The following is a 20,210-nucleotide window of genomic DNA, read 5'->3' on the forward strand; positions in this document are numbered from 1 at the left end:
GGTTTTTTCAATTTCACACTTTATTTTTATTTTTATTGAAAATAAAATTAAATATTGGTCTATTACCCTTTGCCCGCGATGTCGTCCGCGTAATATAATTTATAGTAGGTACTTGGAAATGGGTAATGTGGCCATATATTATTGAAAGAACTTTCAGAACCGGATTATTAGTTTCGGAGAAAATACATATTTTGACATTTTTGGTGTATAACCCAAGGAAACTTAGATCTACTGTAGTAACTTAGACATATAGAGTTGGGTAACGTGTTGGTGTGTAACGTTTATTATAATATTTGGTTTTTCTCTAATCTCCATAGACCTTTACAGCAGCCTGTAATAACCGCAAGAGAGGAGTCAAGTGATGCAGCTATGTCGTAAACATAGTTTACACCTAGACCAAGAGCTAACAATAGAAAATAAAGCTGAATTGACTAACGGGCAAAATTGAAAATCGATTGATCTATAATCTGTCGACATTAATGGACCTGGGTAAACGTGCTATAACAACCCCCCTAAAAACGTTGTGGATAGCATGTATATTGTATACTAATATTGTATTATATTAACCTACTGTTTCGTAAAGCTGCTGTTGAACCTAATAAATACAATAAAATGAGATAGGTTTTTCAAAAATTCTAGCAATCGAAGCCCTCGGCTTAATTTGTCTTAATTTTCAATAATAAATTAACTGAATTAACTGATACTCAGTTAATTTATTATTGAAAATTAAGACAAATTTTTTACCCGATAACTGTTGAAGGCGCAGGCTCAAGTCTCACATAATAATATATTATTAGAAATATCTTTATCCTCAAATCATGTTTGGTGGCCAAATCTTTGTCTCTATCTCTTAGTATATTATCTTACGTCCATAATGCCCGTTAGCATATTAAGACAGAATATTTACGAAAGTAAGAAGCACTTGTAACTTAAAGCATTTATAATAATTAATTTAAGATTGAAATTCAAATTATACCTACTATTTAAATAATATACTAACTTATAGGTATGACTTTTGAATAGATAGAAGATATCAGTCGGGTAATATTTCTGGTATCTAGCGATCATTTCGTACATTTCGTCATTCACTCGAACGTACGAAGTGTTATGTCTAATTTCCTAACAGATGTAGAATCCTACTTCTTAAAATCTAAATCAATCGATCAGCCTGTTTGCGTCCAGTGCTGGACATAGGCCTTCTCGAGGGCGTCGCTGCAGTCCAGTAGGCTGGTATTTAGTTATGGGTTAGCTAAATTGATCATGTTAGATTTTCCAGATCCATTCTGTATCCAAACATTTCCCTATAGTAACACTACAGATATAGGTATTTACTACTTATATAATATATACCTATTCTAGAGTGCACAGTGCACCCTTGCATGATAATGGAAGAACTGTGCTGAAGTCGGGCAAATAAATTGTCAACACATTTAATTGTCATTCCTTTCGATATATTTCTACGAACTGGGCATGTGCGGTGCAATATAAATGCACCCTTAAGCTGTGTAGGTATTGTGTATTTTATCAAACAAGTGTAAATTAAAAATTTATAACACCCCCGATAAGTGAAAGTTACACTAACTAGAAAACAGCTGATAAGAGCACTCTTGATCAAGCCACCTTTCAAACAAAAAAAAAAAAAAATTAAAATCGGTTCATTAGTTTAGAAGCTACGATGCTACAGACAGATACATAGATATACAGATACACACGTCCAACTTATAATACCCCTCTTTTTGGGTCGGGGGTTAATTAGACAACAAGACAAATATTTTCTTTGTGCAACATCAACTTACTTGTCATTAATGTTTTACGCGAAGGATTTCATTTTATGTGACTATTGAAGCACTGTTCCTAGTATTAATGTTTGAGGCCAATAAACAATCATTTCCCTAGAATAGTGTACATCAATAGTTACTAATAAAAGTGACTTAATTTTAGCCTTAGTTTTATAATGTTTATAGATCCCAGATAGGAGGAAATCATTGGCGCTGTATAAGCGTAAAAGCACACTGCGAAGTTTCAATAATTGCTGTAAAACATTCAAAAATTACATATAAATTAACACCCAATAAACAAGTTAACAAAGTACCAAATAAATTAAAAAGAAGCTTGTCTGATTAATTACTATGACATAATTTTTCGGGTAAAACACAATAAGTTACCTCAGATCTAATATTATGGCATCAAAAATAATGGTTAACATAAAGGTTATGTCGTTCCTATGGAGACTCCTTTGTTTCCAATAAAACTGCAATTATTTATAATGGCCAGCCATTATCAAGTTATTGTTTAAAATGCATTTGTTATGTGTGCGTTCAGTAAATATATTCATGCATATGTATTTATGTGCGTTCGGAGATGAATCGCCGGGATGCGCTCAGGTCGCGCGAAGTTCATAGGTAAAGATATTGGTATATAAACCTAAGGCTGTATCACTGTTCACACATTTGTGTTGCAGTTAGTGCATCAGGACCTGGCACCCCTTGTTTAAAAGTGAATCATGGTGAGAGGATTTAGTAACAATATATTTACGCGAAGTATTTACGTTTCACGGCGCAGAGTTTTTTGAAACTACGACTTTTCCTCTTTATTACAGTAAATGTTTTATACCATGTAATTCAAAGTACTTACCGTGTTTATAACCATATGATTCAAATTTACTTTAACCCTTGAAACTTTAGAAAAGTATAATAAGCTATTGTAACAATGCAGCGTCGAATAACTAAGTAAACTTTTAAGCTAATACGTCAGTAGGATTAGGTAAAGCTTTTATCTGAGTGTCAGCTTCGTACAAGATCGGAGAGGGAAGAGAGCAATGGGACCGTAGTATTATCAATATACCTGTTTTAATCACATTAAACTACTACATAATGATTAATTTACGTATGAAAATAATTTTAGTTTATTTTTGTGTTAATTTCACTTTCTTTAGCGACCGATTACTTACTTCTATTAAATTGATTTTTTTACAATACAAGATAAATGAACTACTAGTTCTCAAATCCTCAACCCTGATGTGGTTGGGTTACTTACCGGCCATTTGAAACACATAATGTAAGGGTTTGCCAATTGTAAATTAATTATTGTATAGTAATAAACAAGCTTAGACTTTGTGATTTAACTTCAACTGATCAATCCCGATGGTCACGACAAAATTCAATGCAATTCAATTTCATTTATTTGAAAATATAGGTACATAAAAGTGTAATTACAAAAATTGATGATTATTAAAGCTATGGGTAAAATAAATCTGTTTGACAAGAAAACAAGAAAGTAATAAATAGATAGTTCCCGCAACTTTGTCTGTGTGGATTTAGGTTTGTGAAATCTGATGAGAATTCGTCGATTTTCCGGCATAAACAGTTATAGCCTATGTCCATTCCTGGGATGCAAACTATTTCTGTACCAAATTTTATTGAAAAAGGTTAAACAGATAGGCTGTGAAAAGCTAGCAGATAGACAGACCGATACATAATTTACATTTATAAGATTAAATTACGGATATACTTGTTCTATTGCTGTACTTGTATTAAGTACGGATTAAAAACTGGCAATTTTATTCAAATACCATTAATAATAAGATTATTATTATATTTATTTATATTATATGGGAATCAAGTCACGAAACCTTTTCTTTCCTCGTGTTGGTATTACACTGTAATATTCGCGTCACGTTCTGCCAGCGACGAGCTTTTAACTTGACGTTTATTTATAGATACCTTTCATAAAGCTGCGGCGTGAATCCTTTGACTCTTGAACTGTGTTCTTATTATTTAATACAAAAGGTGCAAGAAAGTCTTTATGCAAGTTTGTGAATAAGAATTATAACAATCTGTGTATATCCATACCCCATACTAATATAAGTACATGAGTGTATCTTAGGCCAAGTTTTACTCACGTAAGGAACTTACGTAGTTAATAATTGACAACTTTGCTACTTACGTTAGTAAAACTTGCAGGTGTAACCGCGGCCTTAATTCATTTTGACGTTTGGTACTTGCATGCCGGAAACGGACACAGACTACTTTAAATACCGTAAAATTAAAGTGCGTACGGTATTTTTAACCCCCGACCCAAACAGAGGGGTGTTATAAGTTTTACGAGTGTATCTGTGTATCTGTGTGTCTGTGTATCTGTGTATGTCTGTGGCATTGTAGCTCCTAAACGAATGAACCGATTTTAATTTAGTATTTTTTGTTTTTGTTTTGAAAGGTGGCTTGATCGACAGTGTTCTTAGAAAATCGATTCAGCCGTTTGAAAGTTATCAGCTCTTTTCTAGTTTTCTTAGTTTTTGGGTCGGGGTTTTTTTTTTAATTTTGAGTTATTAAAAACTCAAATCAACGTGAATGAAGTTGCGGGCCTCATCCAGCTAGAATGCGAACTTACCACTCACTCAATACTAATCATAAAATCTCAGAAATCATAACGACGCGACGTCTACAAAGTTGAAAGTTGACAGGTTGATTCCCTTCGTGGCATCTGATTCAGATTCATCTTTCCTCATCGGATAGCTAGGTATATCCCATAGGACATCAGCTAAGAAAGGATTTTACGAAAATCCTCCCTAATGTGTGAGGGTAAAAAAGTTTTATTAATGCAACATATTTTTGAAGCTGGAGAAAATATCTTAGTCGAACGAGGCAACAGAAACTTAACCCCGACGTCAACCATCAAAACCATACCTAAAATAACAAGAATTAGGACTTACATACCTTGCTTAGTTAGAGCTTTTCTATAAGAAAATTATAAAATTATAACCAGAGCCAGGAAAAAGTCAGATCCTGATCAGTTGATACGAAAACAATTTGAATTAACAAATGAAGGAACCGTAACTGAACCGTGTGATCTGTTATGATATCAGAAATTCTTTGTTGCATAGTTAAATGTTTATCAACAATATTGCTAGTAAGATTTGTCAGGTAAAATTTATTTCAATTATTTTCGACAACTTCTTGAGTATCGGGACTTGATTTATTAGTTAGTAGTATGTGTTTATACATTAGGTAGGTAGGTATATTTATTGCCATTTTTCAATACTTAAGATTTTATAGAATCAACTTCAAGCGTTGTTAAATTGTATCTAGGTGATTTGGTATATTTTTTCATTCACGCCTGCTACAAACTTTGCCCCAATGTTACTCAGTACTTACGTCATCATAAACTTGAAACCTGTGGAATTTTCAAATGAACAGCTAAATCTGATATTAGAGCCATCTTCCAGGCAACTCTATCTACAAAATCTCTTTACAAAAGTAGAGATACTGTAGCGACACAACTGTAAAAACGCATCGTTACTCTATCGTTGTCATTAGTAACGATATGCCGCGTTACTGCCCTGTTATACCTACTCCTTAAAGAAAGCGCGGTTGCATCTTTACGAAAACTTACCGTGGGTGCCGTCCCTTAGTATTTAAGGGCAAACTAGACTTCATGACTTAACATCTTCATAAATACAAAGCCAGATTAACGTAACACAACAGTATCAAGACCGGGAGCCGCAGCAGAAATGGCTGAAAACGGCAAGCGGCGCAAGTATGCCCCTCTTATTGAGAGTTACATTTTTGTTCCATTTGCCGTGGAGACCCTGGGGCTATGGAGTCTTAGTGCAAAAAAAATTTTACAAGACATTTCACCGCGTTTAATAGCCTCATCGGGTGATAGAAGGGCTGGCTCATTTTTTGCGCAACGGATCAGCCTGACTGTCCAACGCGGAAATGCAGCCAGTATTCTTGGTACCATTCCACGCGGGCATGATTTGTATAGTAATTAGATAAGGCTAGCTTTAAGTTTTATTGTAATATTTTCAATAAAATTAATATTTACATATAAAAAAACTCAAGCGTAACTTTCTTAGACATTAACACTTACACTCATGACTCTAAATAACAACGCTGTCACGTGGCACTTTGCCACTACTAATTTCTCCCACAGATTCGAGTTTGTGTCAACATTATTTTTAATCCAATAAAATAATTGCCTATTTTTCCAAAACAAACAAATGTAGACGGTAGTACTGCTTAAAGCGATTAACTGTAGCTCGAAAAGCATTGAAATTTCACCGTGTATAAAATCCCTTCATGTGTTTTTCTTTACAGATCTCCATAGTAATTGTAAGTTTAGTGGCGACCACTTGCATTGAATTCACATCTGCACAGGCACCGAGGCCGGGTGATCCGATTCCTATAATTAAATATGAATCAGATGGGCCTAATCCGGATGGATCTTACAAATGGTTGTACGTATACCTATAGTTCAGTTAATATTTTCAGTATTTTAAATAGGTATCTACTATTTTAACGACATAAGCACTAAGCAGTTATTGATAATCCACATGTTTAAATTATACTCAATAACACATGCATAATTATAAGTAGGTATATAGAAATACTATTACAAAGTACATAGATAATAGCTAGATAAACATATTATAAAGTCTTTATTTTTTTTTTATTATGCTTGACTTGTGTGTGACGACAATGATGTCTCATAAAAATCAATAATGAGGTCTCAGAGCGCGCTTGCCTAGAAGATGTCTAGAATTTTGGAAATCAATAATTAATTTAGCTGACAAATCGCAATCATCAACGCAGAGAGGCTAAAGTAGGTACCTACATTATATAAAATAAGTTGATAATTCCTAAACTGTCATAAAGTTTCAACGCTTTGGTTATGGCTCTATGGAGAAAGTTCAGCGATTAGGCAGTGTTTACTTAGACAGAGTAGAACTGCATGCTTTGAACTGCGAATGTTTCTTCTCAATAGACCACTTTGTTTGCGAACTATGCGCACAAACAAAAAACTTGCCTAAAATAGTAAGTATATATCAGTGAACGATGGAGAGCTATGCTTGGAGTTACTCTACGTGATCACATCAGAAATGACAAGATCCGTAGGAGAACCAGCTCAGCGATTTGCAAAGCCGAAGTGTGGCAGGGCAAAACCGTAGTTCGAAAAATCGATGGACGTTGTGGTCCCAAGGACTCGAATGTGCCAATTACTAGACCGGCATCTTCAAACCGGGAATCGCAGCTTTAGGTGACCCTCCACTAGGTGAATGAACGACATCCTTAGGTGAGTCGCAGGACGCCCCTGAAATCAGGAGGCGCAATAACGTGGCGCGTAGAAGTCCCTACAAGAGACCTATTATATCCAGCAGCGGACATTTATCAGTTGATGATGATGATGATAATCATATGTTTTTAAATGGAAATCGTTATCAATATTTAATTTCAGATATCAGACAGGAAATGAGATCAACGCAGAAGAGTCGGGGTACGTAAAGAACTTCGGCAAGGGTGAAGGTCAAGAAGTTCAAGTTGCTGAAGGCAAGTTCAGCTACAAGGCACCGGATGGTTCGCCTATTGCGCTCCAATATATTGCTGATGAAAACGGATTCCAGCCACAAGTAAGCATTGTCGAGCTACCATTATAAATAACAAGTTAGCAATTGACTGCGATGTGGCATAAAGTTAAAAGGAGTGTTTCTTGTGCGTTCTCCCATACAATCGAAGTTTGATTCTTCTTTGTTTGTATAGAGTGCACTACGAAAAAACTCCTCTTAAATGATGAAAGGTCTAAGATAGAAGTGCATTAACTTTGAAGTGGTTTGACAATTCATTAAAAGCTTATCCTTAATTAGTTTTTCCGTAGCATAGTAGCGACAAGCAGTACGCTCATCACTTGATGGTAATCTATACGGTAAGGTACACGTAATTAGCCATAGCAGAAAAATTCCATCAGTGTTAGAATGATTATGAGTAGAAACATAATGTTATTTCCCTATCGTCTTCTAAAATGTCATCCAGCCCGGCCCTACATCGGCATTATTTCAAACCTTGACACCTTTACCGCAGTTCCTTTACGTTGGTATGTAATACAATCCTGATAGATGTATCGGTTAGTCTGACATAATAAAGGCGACCACAAACTGTAGATATTTTGTAGATTGCTTCATTATTTAATAACATTCAAACAGTCAATTTCATAGTCTGTGTTACTTACTGTTTTATTCGTAAAATTTCATGTAGGTAGATCAATATTTTAACTGATCCAACTTTTACTAGTTATTTTGCTGAGAGCAACTTGCTTTTATACCAAAGTAATGACAAGGCAAAACAAACAATCCAATGTGTATTTATTATATTACTATAGGTATACATATAAAGATAAATACAAGCAAAAATATCCGTGACTTGCAGACTTAACGTTACCCCTGAACGTGAATGATAAATTTTTATCAGTTTCGCAAACATAAAATTTTAATAAAATATCCCTATTTGGCTTTTTTAAAGTAAATCCAGTCATTGTCTTGAAATAACTTTGAACAGAATATCACTCCATATCTATAAAAAGTATTCATTATTGTAATCAGCATTGACCTACTGAGAATTAAGAAATTGACAGCTGCTTATTTATGACGCATTTAAGTAAGCCACTATAATAAACCATCAGTATTGAATGAACAGTAAAGTATTATGGCTCAAGAGCTAGTAGAGTCTTTACAAAAGTGCTTGAAAAACACTAAAAGTTTGCAAACTGGCTCTTTTGCGTTACGTGTAGACAAAATCAGGGCGTGATAAATTCGCGACTCGTTTAGATAAGAGATTTTCAAATTAATTTTCATTTGCCTAGTCAAAAGATTAAATATGATCAATGCTGAATATGAATATTTAGGATATCACAAGCAATTCAACACCAAAGTGGCAGTCAATTATACCAGAAATTAATAGGTGGCAGGCTTACTTAAAGATCTTTGCGGGAAAATACTTAAAAAATATTCCCAACACCTGACTTACATAATAATTGAAGAGAATTGTAACAGCGAAAAATGTATAAGATGATCCAAAACTTCCTCTTAAATATAAAAAAATAGTCAATTTACCATGACTGCTGGCAGATGTACTTTGCCATAATCAAGCAAATCATAAGAACCGCCATATAGGACTTTGAGATTACATAATATTATTATATCAAACACCTCTTCAAAAAGCCTGCAGGCTCTCATTTTAAAAACCTGTGACTGGTAGTTCTCTGCTGGTTATTTATAAACGTATGTTCGGAGTGGGCTAGTATGCGTTTGACATTAATTTGTCTTTGTTTCGCACATAGCAAATTTATTATATAATCTGGCATTTTGCGTATGTCAGATGACGAATCTATAAATTATTATTATGCCTTTGTCCTCAATCAGATGTATATTTTTGCATATTTATGACAAGGCTAAACTTTCTTTACATAAATATGATCGCCGTGTCTTAACTTCCAATCAGCCATAGAGACTAGAGAAAGAAGAATAAAACCTTTCTTAAGACTTTATTGCGTTATAGGTGTGTTGTTTAGTTGTGTTTGTCATAATTAATTTTTGTTTGTCTTAGGTATTGTTGCAATTTTCGATTGCCAGTCAGTTTTTCATAATAATTCCAATTAGTGTTTGCGTAAACTTAGGTCAAAGAGTCTTTACATTGTTACATGACGTATCGAAATACATAGTTGGAAGTGGTCCTGGCACTTAACACATATTAGTTGGAAAGTACGCATACCTATAACGAACCTGAATCATCAAAGTTGCGTAAGGAGTTTGGAAGAAGTCTGAGAGAAACAGGCACGGGTGTGAGCCGGAGTTGGCCAATGTATGAGCAAATGTCACTTCAAAATATCAAACGCCGACCCATGACCTGTTCTTGGGAAATGGGAAGCGTTTTCGAAGTCAGATTAACCTACGATACTGGTCTCAATGTTTACGATGCGTCGAAATCATCAAGGCCATTACCAATCGAATATCTTTCGTAGTTTACGATGACTGCGCAATTTTAACCGGTAATGCCTATTATATTGGTAGTTACCAAAATTGGACATCGCTCGAATTTAAATATTTATGCAATAAATAGCACGTTAGCTACTGACAATGTCAGCTGATATTATTATTATCATAAAAAATTAGAAATCTAGTAGGAAAGTAGACAGTAGATTAGGCAATCCTTGTTTCATATTAGTAGTTTATTTACGAGATTTCGATATACTTTATGTAACTTTTTCAATCTCACTGTCTCCAGAGTTTGTGATCCACCAAAAGATTGTCTCATGTATTTTTTCTATGTAAAAAAAATCTTAAAGGGTTAGTTTGTGCTGTAATGGATTGAATCTCTTTTACAATATATTTAAGCAACTCATTTGACAGAGATTTATGAGTCAAACTTAGTAGGTATTCAATTTTGCTAAAGTACATACCTAATGGTAATAGCCTAGTGTTTCAGACGTTAGACTCTTAAGTCTTATTCATTTCGGGGTCCAATCCCGGGCAGGAACCTCTATAACGTTAAGTAACATAATGAAAGTAAAAATAAAGTAATAATAAACTATGACAGTTAGCTAGAGAGAGTAGTGCTCTCAAAGGTGTATGAAGTATGTCAATCCACACTTCGCTAGCGTGATGGAATCTGGCCTAACCCCTTTACATTCTGAGAATGGACCCGTGCTCAGTAGTAGACCAGTGGTCTAGATAGGTTAGTGATGATGAAGATGCCTTTATATGTAATATGCCTACCTAAGCTTTAAAATACATTTATTAACAAATAAATTAACAGTCAAAGGTCATTCCTTTTAAGTTAAACTTACACTTTTTAACTATATCAGTGCCTTTAATTAGTCACTGCTTTGGTGTATTCTAAAAGGTATATTGTGAATAGATTTATAAGAACTTTAATTATGCCTTGTTAAAGCATTTCGTCCAGAATAGCTTGTCCGCCTTCCTTTTACATGTAAAAATGAGCTCATTACTATGCAGTCTATGCACGGAGTGACATCTGAAACGTCTTATAAGGCTATTTTAGAAACAAGAACGATTATTTGCATAATATTAGCATATCCTTTGCGAAAATATAACCGCGTGTAAGATAGAACGTATAGTGTCTTAACTGCATTATGTTGAGATTGCATGACGACATGTGTATTTCTGTTAATTATATTATCGCACATAGTTTATGCTAAGCCCATTGCTACAATAATGTCAATATTAGCAGGAAACAATAGCTGCGTAAATATTAATTGTGTTAACAAAAAACTGTCTTACACATCGCATAATATGTAAACTAAATTCGATAAAATACGATAAAAAAATGTGTGTCAATGAGTGACCCTAAGGTCTTGGTCATGAAACTACATTCTGAGAATGGACCCGTGCTCAGTAGTAGACCAGTGGTCTAGATAGGTTAGTGATGATGAAGATGCCTTTATATGTAATATGCCTACCTAAGCTTTAAAATACATTTATTAACAAATAAATTAACAGTCAAAGGTCATTCCTTTTAAGTTAAACTTACACTTTTTAACTATATCAGTGCCTTTAATTAGTCACTGCTTTGGTGTATTCTAAAAGGTATATTGTGAATAGATTTATAAGAACTTTAATTATGCCTTGTTAAAGCATTTCGTCCAGAATAGCTTGTCCGCCTTCCTTTTACATGTAAAAATGAGCTCATTACTATGCAGTCTATGCACGGAGTGACATCTGAAACGTCTTATAAGGCTATTTTAGAAACAAGAACGATTATTTGCATAATATTAGCATATCCTTTGCGAAAATATAACCGCGTGTAAGATAGAACGTATAGTGTCTTAACTGCATTATGTTGAGATTGCATGACGACATGTGTATTTCTGTTAATTATATTATCGCACATAGTTTATGCTAAGCCCATTGCTACAATAATGTCAATATTAGCAGGAAACAATAGCTGCGTAAATATTAATTGTGTTAACAAAAAACTGTCTTACACATCGCATAATATGTAAACTAAATTCGATAAAATACGATAAAAAAATGTGTGTCAATGAGTGACCCTAAGGTCTTGGTCATGAAACAAAATAAAATTTCATTCATCTGGCTGTTTCAAAATGAATTATATTAGAATGATAACATAATTTTGTTATGTATTAATATGAATAAACATTAATTGTTAAATTATTTTAATTAAGTAAATATAAATATTGATGCACTGTATATCTGTAAATAACCATGTTTCTTGTTTCAGGGAGCTCATCTGCCAACTCCGCCGCCGATTCCTCCAGCAATCCAAAGAGCGTTGGACTATTTGAAGACTCTCCCTCCCACCGCTGCCACTGCGCCCAGTGGATCACGCCAACGGCCATTCTTCTAACCAGTCAATTGTACATTCATAGAAAAAGTCGACTCTAAATGTACCACAAAGATGATATTTAAGATGATCTTTTGTAATATTAACTTGGCCTTGACAATAATCGAGATAAGTAATACGTGCACGCATAACCAAGTATGAATTTGAGTCAGTTTAAAAAAAGATTAGATACCTACTCGATATAATTGAGAGGAGATTTTTTGTAACGATAAAGTTCATCGCATACACTATTATCATGTCATACTCGTCATACTTTTATATTTAATTAGCCATAATTGCATAGAATTTTGACTTAATCACTGTCATATTATTTCTCATTATTATTGTCGCATAACCCTATCTGGATTCTGTAATATTTAAAGACTACGAAATTTATATACCTTTATTTACTCATCTACCATTGTTTTTATTGCACAACAACTCGCTAAAATAAATTCATAAAAATAACTTTTAAGTTTAGTTATATACCTACATTTGTTCTGTATAATAAAGTTTGTGAATTGAATAATTCGTTGTATTATTTAGAAATAATAATATATCAATATAAAAAATTATATTATTATTAAAACTAACTAGCTTTGCCGTATCCTCGTGCCCAATTTATTTTGATTTAAATTCCACTAAGTAAGGATATTATGTCGTTCATATTTTTTTGAAAAAATCTTACTATGCCGCGGAAAAAACCAGTGTAATACCCACTGCACTACTGCACTATAAATAGTACGAAGCAGCGTTCTATAAACATTATTAAAAGCTAGTATATTAAAGTATTATGTGATATACTATAATTTTATTATGATTATACTATTTTTTATGATTAATATGTGAACCGTTGAAATTTCGGAAACATCAAAGATGTATTCAGCGAAAAACTGAAACTGTATCTTCAGAAAAAAATGTTAACTATATATTTTTTTTCTCTATTGTACTTCTAATATCGTATAATCTAATTAATCAACCTCAACTTAAGGTCAGACACAAGTCTATGGTTTAACAGTTTATATACGGATCTATAATAATAAAATTACAGATAGATGTATACTATCTACTATGTGTGTGTAGTATATGTTATAATACTATAAAATAACCACAAATTGATAAACTATTAGATAGTAATTGATCCATTATTCCATCCAAATAATTTACGTTTAAAAGTGGTAATACCTTGAAGAAGCATGATCACGTAAATCAAACAACACTTCTGAAATATCGATTTTATTACCTTAATACCCAATATTTTTATATGCATACTAGATTATGCTCGTGGCTTTATCCACGTGTCTTCAGGTTTTTTGAAAATCCATGGGACCTACGTGATTCTGGGTTAAAAATAACCATAATTCTTATTTGTCTTCGGAATGCAAGCTGTTTTTAAATAACATCAAAAACGGCCAAGCAGATAGGCCGTGAAAATGGTAACAGACAAACAGACTACGGATAGACGAAGACTGTCTGGACAGATAAACTTTCGTATTAATAATATAACGATGAACCTACGTTCCAAAAAAGTTATTTTTTGCAAACTTTATCAAAACTAAAATACTTGTCAATGTTAAAAAAAATTGTTGTTAAAATTTAAAACATCATGGAGACTTTAAAATATGAAACACAGTGTTGGAAGCCCCCCTTTTTTCCGCTGGTAAAAATGCAATTACGCATGCATGGTAAATGGGGCTCACTAGCAATACATTTGATGCTGCATTCATATAGCATACCCACTTAAAAACCCAGCGGTGCCGTCCACGTCAGGTTAGAGGCATCTCAGGATCCCGGGTGCTACTGAGACAACCTTCAGCCCCCTGGACCGGTGACCTGAAGAAGGAAGCGGGTGGATGAAGAAGAGGAGGTTTGGTGGCGCGCTCATGAAGAGGCCTATGTCCAGCAGTAGATTGTTATCAATTGATAAATGATGATTATTTTGATAAGATCATTTGACGACATTTTGTTAAAGACATTTGATTTTATTTTCATTTTTATTATTAAGACATCAATAAGTCCACTGATTTACTTCTAAGAGTAGATAATGATCTCAAATTCTGTCTTGACAACATTTTGATCAATTATTTATTCTGTTGTTTTTTTGCTTCTTCTTCGAACCTTTAAAATTGTAACCTATAAAATTTAGTTACAAAATAGATGTGCAATATGAGACACCTTAGATTCTAATGTTGACCTTGTCTTGGATTTAAAAGGTTTGATTTTACATCTAGACCAGGTGACTCATTCCAGCTTTGCACGAGTGGGTTTACCTATTCTAGAGATTAAAGAATGTTATTTATAAAAATCTTCCTCGCGGACGGAATATTCTAAAGTTTAAATGATGATGGGAAAATGATTCAGATCCTACACGATCACTAACAGATGCAGCAACAGTTAGTTATAATTTTATTATTAATTGATTATATTATGGCATAGATTATTTCCAGTGATTGTAGATCTTTTCTATTTAATAAAAATAGTTATACTTACCTATTATTATTTGAATTTGCAATCTCGCAATTTGGTCAAATTACAAGTGTAAATTAAAAATTTATAACACCACCGACAAGTGACGGTTACAGTAACTAGAAAAGAGCTGTTAACTTTCAAACGGCTGAACCGATTTTCTTGGATTATAGTTAAGAACACTCTCGATCAAGCCACCTTTCAAACATAAAAAACTAAATTAAAATCTGTTCATTACTTTAGGAGCAACGATGCCACAGACAGATACACAGATACACATCTGTGTATTCCGTGTGTGTCAAACTTATAACACCCCTCTTTTTGGGTCAGGGGTTAAAAATTAAGAAAATAAATACTTTTAAACCCTATTTTTTTTTTTTTGATTTGAAATTGATTCGGAGTCGTTTTGAAGTTAGCAGGTCATCAGAAGCTCTGCCGGCCATTGGTGGGGAGGTACCCGCGCATAGGTAAGTATTGTTTTTCCATAATATATCAAAATTTTTCTAACATAGATCTACGTCGTGTACTGTGTCTACGTTCACTAAGATCACCTTGATTCATCTTTCAATAACTAATATTTTATGATAATGCATTATAGCACTAAGTGGAAGCGTTGGGTTATGAGCTTGCATACTTTGCTATATTCATCACGTTCAGGTATTTCATATAATTCATGTAGCTAGTGTCAGGAGTTCATGACATTTAATATCGGAGTTCTTCTATATATTTTTCTGCAATTATATGACGGACTTGTGGCCTAGCTGTAACAACGCATATCGATCGATTGCGATTGTCATTATATGCTCTGTGACGTGGTTACCTGGCAGAGATCGCTTCAAAGCGATAACCGAGTTTCTTACTTAATTATTAAGTAAGGAAATTGTCGCCTAAGTAAAGGCGACCATTTCCTAGTAGTCCGCCAGATACTGCTGATTCTAAAAAATAACTGTTTCAGTATGGATGGGTACCTACTAGTTGGTGGTTTATCTTTAACTGACACAGTCTGAAGACAACAATGAATGGAATACGCAATATTCCATAATGGAATAATGGAATAGGTAAACGCGTCCCATCTTAGACAACATCATCACTTTCCATCAGGTGTGATTGTGGTTAAGCGCTTGCCTATAGTGAATTAAAAAAAAATATATAGCATAAGGATTGGATTACAGCAGAATGAACTAGAGTAAAGGAGCTCTTGGTTTAATCCTGAATCGACGATATGTCAAATATTAGGCTATGGGACGTAAAATCAAAGAAAATAGGGCTACTTTAGGGTTACATCTGCGTCTAATGGACAAACATTTGACGCCTGCGAGTGCCGTCCAAAGCCTCAATGTTTTTTTAGAAGTTTCCTATAATAATTGTCGTGAATTGTGATTAAGGGCAATATAGTAAGTAACAGTATAGGGAGATTAATATACAATTTACTATCCATACTCTGTGTTACGAGTATGCTTTTGTCACCAAGTTCGCCATCTAAATTGTAAATAGCTAATTACCAGCAACTTGCATCACTAAATACTAATGGGGTCAATTATTGTAAGTCAATTATAGGAAGACGTTCGATCGCTCCGCGTAGATAATTCAAGAAACTCATCAATCTTAGCCCGATTCTTGCACGCATATATTTTGACATTCGATATTGCACGTAAATGTCATAATATGTGACTGCACCATTCTGTGCGAAATATTCGTGAATAGTTAGCTCACAAATTGTTTATTATCTTGATGCCTTTCTTTAAGGCTTCATTGAATCAAGACTGCAATGCAACCTTTTTGACAACCCATCTGATGGACCAGAGTGATTTCTCGCAATGGGCTCAATTTCGTTTTCGTAATATTAAAGTTTTTATTTACTTTTTCTATACACCCTGCTTCCTTTAGCAACAAAGAGTTACTAATGGCAATACAATAAACATATTTTTTTGAAATTTTACAATACATAACAATTACTTAAACAATATTACATAAACACCATATAACTACCATGAAATCAACATTATTTCGAATTTCGAAGCCATTGCAACTGCTGTCTATTAACCCGTCATTCATTTATATACGATCTTACTCCAAAGATTTTATAGAAATTTAAATATTATTAGATTTCAACGGATTTACTTATACGGTAGGCTTATTAACTATTCCATTGATGTTATGTTTGATTGAGAGATCCGCAATAAGTAGGAATTTAAATGAGACAAATGTCAGTGGTTAGTTAGATTGAAAGATGAATGAATCAGTGAGCAATTAATTATTTAATTATATATTTTCGCTGTTTTGCCGCCTCCTTTGTAAAGAAAAATAATATTTTTATATAGACTTTATAGCTTGAAAAAATGAATATTTATCGAGTATTGTAAGTAAAAATATTAGTATCCCATAGTAAAGTGTTATGCAAGATTTATTTATATTTTAAAATAACTTTAAAGATCGCTGCTTTTTTGGAGAATTCTTTATTAAACACGAGTAACCTGGGGTAACTCGTAATTACGAGTATATTAGATTATCTGATGAATAAGAAATGGATTTGTACAACAAAGCTAACTGTGTAAGTACTGTACAAAAGGTTACAGTTACAATAAAAACATAAATAAGAATAAGAAATACAACCCTACCGTAAAGTATCCGTTTACAAATAAGCTACTGGTTTACTGCATGTCATTTGTAAATGTCAGAGACTATAAATTAATTACAAATTGTGAATCTCCACGATCCTTTACTTATTAGTAATGCGTTGTAAGTTTGCTTGTTTTTAATAAATATTACAGTTACGAAAACTGATAAAATCTCAATATATTAAAAAATCCTGGCTCACTCACTTACTAACTGATTTCTCAACGTCCTGCCCAAAGATTAGTCTATGCACTTGGACTTAGGCTTTCTTTATAATGTAGACAAATAACGCCGGATTCCTAACTCCCACGGAGGCAAACCGCGGGAGATAACCAGAATATTATTTTAATTCGTCGTAAGTACGGCAATCTCATGTTGTAGTGCCAGCAATTATTGTGTTACCCATATCAATATTCCATAACTCTTATTTTAAATTTACAGCTTACCAGTATAAAAAATACAGGTCTCAGTTTTTTTACGGAAGACAGATATGTTTTTAAATGTTAATGTTTGAAGAAACAGCTTTAAAAAGCTGTTTCTTCAAACGTTATACACATACAAGATATTTTTTATAATGTTAATATTTGAAGAAACAGCTTTTAAAAGCTCTTCATTTTTCGACAACAGATCATGAGATCACAGGTTCGGGTCCCAGGTTATGGAAAAACATATTTAATTGGGTATTTTTATCGAAAATTCTCAGGAGTTGGAAAGTTGGATGTATTACACTCCCGTACCTCGAAGAACAAGCAAAGCCATCGGTCTTGTCATCTCGTGTCAGTTTGCCATCCCATCGGAATATGAGACGTAGGAAAGGGGGTGTCTTCATTGGTACAAATACTCTATCAATTCATCGGCATTATAATGTCTCCTTTAGATAGCGCCTTCTTTAAATTTTCCCACTTTGGCTGAAATCTCGTCAGAGAAAAATTTGGGCGAACTGCGTATTAGACCAACCGCTAACAAATCAAACCTACGAGTATTACAGATATTACTGCTTTGTATAATGCGTTTATGTTTATCATACTTACTTAAATTACTATCAAATAAGATTACAATCAAAATTTGTCGATAGTACTTGAAATACATGTTGTTTTATATTGTGATATAATGTTGATTTTTTAGTTATGTTCTAAAACATAGGTCAAGCATGCTATGTCAAGGCTGCCTAAATTGTATTCATAAATGTTATGTCACAAAGGTTACGTAGACATGCAATTCTCAATTTGAAAATAAGTAGGTACGTGATATTCGTGAATTATGATTCGTATTCGTGATCGTAAATCACTGCCATACCTGAAATTCATTGTCTACGAAAAAAGTTTACAAGTCAGTCTAGTTACCTTATTTGGCTGCTATCACGAGATTAAGTTACGAATCCGGGATCCGGCCAAAAAGTTATTCAGTTTTTTTTTCAAAATCTTTTTAGTAATAATAGAGCGTTTATATCCATAGGTATGTGGTCAACATCCAATACTGGCAAGAAACATTTTTGCTCAACATTTCTGATACGTACCGCTGAGATTTAGAACGCATTTCTGGTGTCCGTCTTTCCTGCCACGTGTTATTATATAACTTAAGCATCTTCAAAGCAAGAATAAATAGGAATTTTTAAGGCAATCGAGCTTCAACTTGACCACATCATTGCTTTACTTAAGGCATGATTATCGTGAATCCTGTCCTTATCGCTAGTCTATTATGTTATAAATAAACAATCCGGAAAAAGAAGTTAGCGGTGTTACACCCCGTTATTTGGTGAGAATGTTAGGCCATCATCCTGGGGCAAATATCTCTCTAGTCTTGGATTGCCATCCCATCGAACTACGAGAGTGAGGGAATAGAGAGGATAGTTGTTTCTGTGCACATACATGTTTAATTATCTCCTGCATACTGCACTGAGGTTGAATGTGGGCAAAATTTAATCAGAAGGGCATTATTATAATTAAAAATATTATAGTAATGTATTTTTAAAACTACAAAATAATTTGTATTATCACTCACCTTCAGATGAGATAACAAACCAGGGCAAACTTGTTATCGAATAAAAAAAATCTATGTACCGTACCTCTAACAATTTTTTTTTCAGAAAAAATAAACAAAGCTACAACTTAAAGACAAAATATAAATAACTTCTATGGAAGGATTTTCCTGGCAAGCCGCACACGCGTTGAAGTCTTTTATTCAGCAATACTAATCGTGAGCTCACATATTTATTAAAAAGTTATAGTGACTCATTTAATATTATAGCATGCTAGCTGATTTGCCCCCGCTTAGCTCGGGTGGAATATCGGTGTGGGGGTAGAATTTCCAAAAATCTTGCAACACGTATTTCCTTCATTTGTAACCAACAACCCAAATACCAAATTTTCATGAACTTGAAAAATGGCGGACTTTCATGCAAACACTAATTCCCTATTTAACCCTTTTAGGATTATAGTTTTCAAAAATCGTGAAATAAGTATTTTTCGTTTTAAACCGAAAGCCTAAATACAAATTCATGTTTTTATTTCATGTTTTTAACCCCAGCGGTTTAGGCTGTGTTGATAGATCAGTCTGTCAGTCAGCACAAGTTTTTTATGTTGATAGACTGTCTACGTGACCTTGAGAGCCGGATGATGATGAACAGAAAAAGAATTACTCTAAATGTTTAGGTCTAAATCCGCCAACTGTCAAAAATCACTTTATTTAATGAATTACAATGCATTTAATGCGACTTTTTGCTACTTAATATATTAAAACTTCAGTTAATTTGCAAAGTCACTACAGAAAAATAATTATTGTTATAGGTTAAGTTTTAATATGGCCTCATCATCAACAAACAATTATTATTATCATTTATTACCTTTTTAATATTTCCAAAGCTCTGGTTTCAATCCAAACAGAAGAGCGGCTTTATTTCGATACGATAATTTAAGTTATTAAAATATAAATGATTTCAAAGTTATTGTATTTTTATTAAACCGATGCGGAATTCAACACTCAAGGCATAAAATT

The 20,210-nt window shown here is 33.6% G+C and overlaps 1 protein-coding gene across 1 annotated transcript; it reads left to right on the forward strand.

The window, feature by feature from the left end:
- The first annotated feature begins 2,429 nt into the window (after positions 1-2,429).
- Positions 2,430-12,663, forward strand: LOC123867279 (endocuticle structural glycoprotein ABD-4-like). The gene is made up of 4 exons (XM_045909263.1): positions 2,430-2,506; positions 6,099-6,238; positions 7,237-7,408; positions 12,033-12,663. Exons 1-4 carry the CDS (start codon positions 2,504-2,506, stop codon positions 12,156-12,158), a joined length of 441 nt encoding a protein of 146 aa, XP_045765219.1. The 5' UTR covers positions 2,430-2,503; the 3' UTR covers positions 12,159-12,663.
- Positions 12,664-20,210: the final 7,547 nt, after the last annotated feature.

Source organism: Maniola jurtina, chromosome 7 (genome assembly GCF_905333055.1).
Source record: "Maniola jurtina chromosome 7, ilManJurt1.1, whole genome shotgun sequence".
NCBI lineage: Eukaryota > Metazoa > Arthropoda > Insecta > Lepidoptera > Nymphalidae > Maniola > Maniola jurtina.